Consider the following 8,013-nt stretch of genomic DNA (forward strand, 5'->3'; position numbering starts at 1 on the left):
AACCTCTACAACAAAAAAGGAAAGTGGGAGCCAGCAGGTGGCTTAGTAGTTAAGGCTCCTAGACCTGGTGGCTTGCTTTCTCACTTTCTCTCTCCTTCTCTCTGAGTCCAGGCAAGAGCACACGCCCTATAGCAAAAAAATCTCGGGTGGGGGGGAGAAAAACATACCATATGAAAAACATGCACGCATGCCCAAAATTCTGACAGAAAAATGGTGGGGAAGGGATTACAGCATGGCCCTCCCTGCTAGAGGGTGATTTCTCACTTTCCCTCTGTCTCTATTTGTCTCTCTCTGGCAAGTAAATGTGCCCTATGACAAAAAAATTAAAAAAGAAAGGAAAGTGGGTCAGCAGGTGGTGTGGTGATTAAAGGCACTGGACTCTCACATGGCTGACCATGGTTCAAGACCCAAATCTGGCAGCTTGCTTTCTCACTTTCCCTATCTCTCTGTCTCTCTTTGGTCAAATTAAAAAATAATAATAAAATGAAAAAAAAATTCTTAAAAAAAAAAAGGGAAAGCAACATCTTTTCTTTTAATTATTTTATTTAACTTTATTTATTTATTTATTTATTTATTTTTAATTTGACCAGAGAGGGACCACATGAAAGAAAGAGAGAGAGAGAGAGAGAAAGGGAAAGTGAGATAGAAAGCAACCAGGTCCAGGACGTGAACCATGGTCAGCCACGTGGGAGTCCAGTGCCCTTAACACCATGCCACCTGCTGGCTCCAGAAAGCAACATCTTAATACTAGTATTAAAATACTTCTGACCTCAGACTACCTGGAAAAAAAAATCTCAGGACTCTCTGGGGCTCTCTAGATTACCCTTTGAGAACTGCTACCCTAAGGATATTGAAACAACTTTAGGGAAATGGAGATCACCAACAGTAGAATATAGAACAGAAAAAAAAGAACTTTCACATCTCTCTAGTCCAATTCTCTCATTTCATAAGTTAGGAACTGTGATAGGGTTTACCATATCACACATTAGTAACAGATACGACAGCATTTAAAACTTCTGAGTTGTTTTTTAATTACTTGCATTATACTATTCTTTTTTCTCAAAAATGTATTTAGAAAATTGAACATTTCTTTCTTTAACTGAACAACAGTATACATACATTTTGTAGAGAAATTATCTTTCCTAATGGAGAATTGAGTTTTATGGGCTTTGCAGAAGCAACATTTTCATCCAAATGGTGTACTTCCTTTTCAGCACAATGACGTTTTCTAATCTGTAAACAGAAACCAAAATGAAATTTATTGAGTGTAAACTAAAAGTATGACAAGCAAATTGTTCTCAAAGGTCAAAATAGCTCCATATGTCATTGTTTTTTTTTTTCCTTATATCCAGAAACAAGACTATTTCCAACTGACAATAATCAAATATTTTAACAAACACTAACAGATACCTCATCACAACATTTAAATGAAACAGAATATAGTAACTCTTAAATTCTAATCAGAATAGCTTTAATTAGTGAAATGATTTTCCCATAAAATAGTCCCAGCATAAGGATATTAATAACAGTATAACAAAATCTAATCACCTATATAATTGAAAAACAAAAGGAAATCAAAATTTAAGATTCAATCTATATTTGAAGAGAACTCAGAATGAAATCTTAAAATGTAAACAGTCATGATTTCCTACATGATAAACTGTCTCATCACTATTACTTCTATTACCACTAGATATTGAATAAACCAAACTGTCAGGAGCTAGCAGGTGACATAAATGTTATGTCGCTAGACTCCTACGTAGTCAACTGCAGTTCGAGTCCTGGACCTGGTGGCTTAAAACTCATGCTGGGTGCATGCATGCATGCCCAAAATCCTGAGAGAAGATTGGAGGAGAAGGGACTTCAGTTTGGCCATTCCCCTCTGGAGAGTGATTTCTCACTTTCAGTCTCTCTGTCTCTCCAGTGAGCACACAATCCCTGAGCAAAAATCTCTCTTAAGAACAAAACGAAACAAAACAAAACAGAACTCTCTGATTACATTTAAGTTCTCCTCTCAAACTGTACCTATGCTTTTTCCAACTTGCCAAAGACCTATTACCTAAGTTGCAAAGGAGTGGGGAAGAACATATTACATTGATAATACCCTTCCTACCAAAAATGAAACGAGTAAAGTTGGGTAATGAATGTTTTAGGTTGATCTCTAACTCACATCCAATTCTATACACAGTTTGGGGAAAATCTCTATAGATTCACACTCATTTGTTAAATGGTACTTTTTTTTTTTTTTTTTTTAAAGCTTTTTGCCATAAGGCACCTACACTTGTCAAAGAGACAATAAGAGGGAAAGTGATGAATCACTCCCCAGGGAGGATGGCCACACAGTAACTGTTGCTCATTCTCCTCTCAGGATTTTGGGCACATATGCACATGTGCCTGGCCTGATTTTCAAGCTGCAGGGTCTGAGACTCAAACTGCATCAGCCATCTGGGAGTACAAAATCTTAACTACCATGCTACTTGTTGCCCTGTAACTGGTGCTTTTAAATAAACAAATTAGGGGTCCAGCAGGTGGCTGGATTTTGCTATAAGGCACATGCACTCGCTGGAGATACAGAGAGATAGAAAGCGAGAAACCACCCCTGGGGGGTGGGGGGGAGATGGCCACCCCACAATCTCTTCTCCTCCATTCTTCTCTCAGGATTTTAGACACACACACATGTGCCCAGCTTGAGTTTCAAGCTTCTGCTGGACTCCCACATGACCCATCTCATTCAAGAGGGAAATGAAGGGGAACCAGCAGTTAGCGTAATGGCTATGTCGCTGGACTCCCACGTAGTCGACTGCGGTTCGCGTCCCAGACCCGGTGGCTTAAAACTCACGCCGGGCGCGTGTGCGTACGTGCCCAAGATCCCAAGAGGAGAATGGAGGAGAAGGGATTGCGGCGTGACCATCCCCCCTGAGGGGTGATTTCTCGCTTTCTGTCTCTATGTCTCTCTCTGTCTGTCTGGCAAGCGCACGCGCCCTATAGCGAAAACCTCTCAAAAAAAAAAAAAAAGAGGGGAATGGAGGAAAAGAGATTGTGCCATGGCCTTCTCCCCTCCCTGCTCCCCATTGGGTGATTTCTTACTTTCCTTCTCTGTCTCTCTCCAGTGAACACATGTACCCTATGGCAAAAAATTTTTTTAATTTTTTAAAATGTGTATCTTGGCAAAAAGAAACTGTATTAGAAAAAATGATGGAGAAACTGGAGGCCAAAAGGTGGTGTGGTGGTTATGGCACTAGACTACCAAATGGCTGACCGCAGTTCAAATCCTGGACCTGGCAGCTTGCTTTCTCACTTTTCCCCTCTCTCTCTCTCTCTTTCTCAGTCGTCAAATTAAAATTAAAAAATCAATTAAATTAAATAAACAGTTATTTTTACATCACCAATATATGCCTTAAGTAAATATTTTACTGTTAAAATTCTCATATATAGGGGCCACCAGGTGATGTAATGCTTAAGGCACTGGACTCCCACATGGCCAGATCCGGCAGCTTCAGAACTGTGCTGTGCATGCATGCCCAGAATCCCTGGAGAATGAAGATGGACTGCAGTATGGTCATCCCCCATGGGGAGTGATTTCTCACTTTCCCTGACACGCTCCAGTGGGTACACATGCAGCTATGATAAAAACTCCAAAAAAATCACAAAATAAAAATAATACCTCATCTATAGGAAAGCACCATCAACTTTATTTTACTGACAAATTACTATGAATAACCTGCTAAAATAACCAATTTCTTTGTAACAAACTAACTGTAAGTTACAAAGGGTAGGCCCTGTAGTGTTGTGGTTAAGCTCTTTCCAGAGGGCAGAAGTTAGATCACATACAATCTACCAAGGGTTCAGGTTCCAGCTCCCATAGCTTGAAAAACATAGTAGGCATGTGGAAGTGGATCTAGAATGGAGGAAAAAGGATTGTAATGTGGGGTTAAAAAAAAGGATTGCGATGTGACTAGTTCCTGTTCGGGGGTACTTTTGCTATCTCTGTCTTTCTCTTGTGCCTGCACCTTCTGGCTTAAAAAAGAAAAAAATGAAGTTACAATAAATTATATTTAATTTTTGGCTGGCATATGACCCACCTAATCTCCAGGAGTGCCAATGAAAACTTGATTGATACCTGACTACCATCTTTAGCTACAACTAACAGGATTATTTCACTGCAAGTAAACTTTACCTGCTGTGTAGTTTCCAAAGGTCGAATTCTTTTCTTCTCTACTTGAAAATCATCATTTTCATCACTGTAAATGAATGCCTGTTTCTTGGCAGATAACTTTGCAGCCAGAGTATTTTTTCCAGGAGAGTCTTATATAAGAAGTAATAAAAATTAGTACAAATAATTCACATATAGGCAATTTCTCTAGGACAAAACTGGAACCAAGATTTAGGGCTTATTTATAAAATTTTTATACCATAGTTTAAAATATGAAATGCAAATATGTTTAAAAATCACTTTTTGGGCCAGCAAGAGGCATGTTAGTTAAAGCATTGGATTCCCACATGGCTGACAACGGTGTGAGTCCCAGATTTGGCAGCCTGAAAAATCACACTGGGTGTCTATGCATCTATGCCCAAAATCCCAGGAGGAGAATGCAGAGGAGGCTGTGATGTGCCCACCCCATCCCCAAAGGGTGACTTCTCACTTTCCCGCTCTCTGTCAATTTCCAGCAAGCACATGTACCCTATGACAAACACCTAAAAAGATATATTTTCAAATCACTTTTTTGTGTGGAGAAGTAATTTGCTATAGGGTGCATGCACTCACCAAAAAAGAGAGACAGAGAGACAGAAAACAAGAAATCACCCCCCCAGGAGATGGCCACGTCGCAATCCTTTCTCCATTCTCCTCTCATGATCTTGGGCACGCATGCATACGTGCCCAGCATGAGTTTAAGCTGCCAGGTCTGGTACTCAAACTGTAGTCGACTACATGGGAGTCCAGTGACATAGCCATTATGCCAATTGCAGGCCCCTCAAATCACTATTATACCACTGAGTTTACTTTTCCAAAGATATAACAAACATTTGAGAAAAGCCCAATTTTGATCATTTAATATGTTTTTAAATTATTCTCAACATAGGGGACAGCGGATGTCATGGTAGTTAAGATGTTGGACTTCCATGTGGCCAACCACGGACCTGGCAGCTTGCTTTCTCACTTTTCCTCTCTCTCTCTCTTGGGAGCACACAGGCCCTATAGCAAATTTTAAAAATACATTACAAATAAATAAATAATTCTTTTAAAAAATTATTCTCAACATGACTTAAGAAATACAACTGTTGGGAACCAACAGTTAGCATAATGGCTATGTTGCTAGACTCCCACGTAGTCAACCGCGGTCTGTGTCCCGGACCCGGTGGCTTAAAACTCACGCCGGGCGTGTGTGCGTGCATGCCCAAGACCCCAAGAGGAGAATGGAGGAGAAGGGATTGTGGGGTGACCATCCCCCCTGGGGGGTGATTTCTCGCTTTCTGTCTCTATGTCTCTCTCTGTCTGGCGAGCACACGCGCCCTATAGCAAAAATCTCTCCAAAAAAAAAGAAATACAACTGTTGGGACCAGCAGTTAGCATAATGGCTATGTTGCTGGACTCCCATGTAGTCAACCACAGTTCGAGTCCTGGACCCGGTGGCTTAAAACTCACACCAGGCGCGTGTGCGTGTGTGCCCAAGAACCCAAGAGGAGAATGGAGGAGAAGGGATTGCGGCATGGCTATCTCCCTGGGGGGTGATTTCTTGCTTTCTGTCTCTCTGTCTCTCTGTCTTTCTGGTGAGCACATGCGCCCTATAGCAAAAAAAAAAACAAACAATCAAAAACAAAAAAGAAATACAACTGTGGGGCCAGCAGGTGGCATGGTGGTGAAGGGCACTGAACTCCCACATGGCCAACTACGGTTTAGTCCTGGACCAGGTGGCTTGCGCTCATGTGCTCGCTCTCGCTCTCTCTCTCTCTCTCTCTCTCTCTGTCGTTGTGTCCCTCTCTGATCAAATTAAAATAAATAAATGAAGTTAAATAAAATAATTCCAAAAAGAAATATAACTGTAAGATTCTCTCTAGAAAATGTATTTCATGTCTATAAAAAAAAATTTTTTTTAAGTCTTTCAGTGTTCCTTTTCTATTAAGCTTCTCCATGTTCTTAAGGCTAAAAATAAAAAATTAAGGTTAACAGCCAACAGGTAACATCATGGCTAAGGCTTTGGACTCGCACAGAGTGGACAGTAGTTTGACTTCTGGACCTAGCAGCTTGTTTTCTCACTTTCCCTCTCTCTCTCTTTTTGTCTCCCTCTGGTCAAATTAAAAATAATAATAATGACAAATAAAATGAAATAAAATAATACCTTTAAAAAATTAAGGTTATGTCTTTTTTTTTTTTTTTAATTTTGTTATAGGGCACATAAGTTCACCAGAAAGATAAAGAAGGAGAGAGCAGGGGTCAGGGGCGCTAGTTAAAATTCACCCCCTAAGTGGTATGGCCACACCACAATCTCTTCTCCTCCATTCTCCTCTTAGGACTTTGTGCATGCATACACATGTGTGTGCACACACATACTTAGCATGTTTTTCAAGGCACCAGATCAAAGGCTAAAACCACACAATTAGCCTTGTGGGATCCTAACTACAATGTGTGCCCTAATTACAATCCCACTGGCTGGCCCAGCTCATACGGTATTTTATTTTTTGGTTTTCTTTTTAAAGAATTATTTACTTAAGTTTATTTATTATTAATAGTATTTTTACTCTGACCAGAGAGAGAAAGGGAGAAAGAAATGAAAAAGCAAGCTCCCAGGTTAGGACTCAAACCTTGGCCAACCATGTAGGAGTCCAGTGCCTTAACCATCATGCCAACCACTGGCACACATACAGTGCTTTTAATCCCACAAGTTTGAAAGCTCATTCTCATGGTTATCAATGACCTCCTCTTAATTACTAAATAATATTAATTATCCCCATTTATAAATATAAACACTAAATTTTAAAGACAACAAATAATTTCCCCAATATCATATAGGTAGTAAGTGGCAGAGCTTGGGTATGACTGAATACTGTTACTTGTTTCTAAAATCTGTAAGTGTAACCCCTAGGCATACAACCAAATAGCAGACAGATTTCCTCTTTCCTCAATATCTATAACACTGTTTGTAACTATTCCTATACAATGACTTCTCTATTTTTCTAAATGTGAGTGTTCTTTTTTAAAAAAGTTTTTTAAGAATTATTTAATTTTATTTATTCATTCATTTATTTAATTTGACCAGAGAGACAGAAAGTGAAAAAGCAAGCCTCCAGGTCTGGGATGAACGGTGGTCAGCCACGTGGGAGTGAGTGTCCAGCACCTTAACCACCACCAATATGAGTGTTCTTAAAGACATCTTCCTCCCTCTTTGCTCCTCTGTACAGTCTCTCCATGGCTTGATCATTTAACAGTCATTATTTTCAGTTCATATAATGCCCAAATACTATGGAAAAACAATGAACAGGGAAAAGCAACAAAAAGGGAAACACAACAACAATCAACGGTCCATGGCCTTGAAGGACTTACAGGCTATTTACAGAAAATCCTGATAGAGAAGGTCTCATATTGTTTTCCGTTTTTGGAGATATTTTCGCTATACTGCACATGTGCTCACTGGATAGAGAGACAGAAAGTGAGAAATCACCCCATAGGGGGCTGGCCATGCCACAATCCCTTCTCCATTCTCCTCTCAGGATTTTGGGCATATACACACACATCCCCAGCCTGAGTTTCAAGCCTCCGGATCTAGGACTCAAAAGGCAGTCAGCCATATGTGAATCCAGAGATGTAACCATTACACCATCTGCTGGTCCCGGTCTCACATTGTTTTTTGTTTGTTTTAAATTTGGGCCTACATAAACACACAAGTGAACCTATGCCACAAAGCATTGGTTTTCAAGTTTTTTTATGAGTAAGACTATACTTTTTTAAAGAAATATTGCTTAAAATTTCCAAAATAGTAATGAAGAATGAGAACTTCCCTGACCCAACACTCTCTT

The 8,013-nt window shown here is 39.9% G+C and overlaps 1 protein-coding gene across 1 annotated transcript in view; it reads right to left on the bottom strand.

The window, feature by feature from the left end:
• Positions 1 to 8,013, bottom strand: part of BRIP1 (BRCA1 interacting DNA helicase 1) — a 172,412-nt gene that overhangs the window by 150,454 nt on the left and 13,945 nt on the right. The window contains exons 5-6 of the mRNA XM_027767776.1: positions 4,178 to 4,305; positions 1,120 to 1,233 (exon numbers count right to left, since the gene is read on the bottom strand). Coding sequence (XP_027623577.1) covers positions 1,120 to 1,233; positions 4,178 to 4,305 — 242 coding nt within the window. The remainder of the gene's footprint in view (positions 1 to 1,119; positions 1,234 to 4,177; positions 4,306 to 8,013) is intronic.

Source organism: Tupaia chinensis, unplaced genomic scaffold (genome assembly GCF_000334495.1).
Source record: "Tupaia chinensis unplaced genomic scaffold, TupChi_1.0 Scaffold144642_1, whole genome shotgun sequence".
NCBI lineage: Eukaryota > Metazoa > Chordata > Mammalia > Scandentia > Tupaiidae > Tupaia > Tupaia belangeri.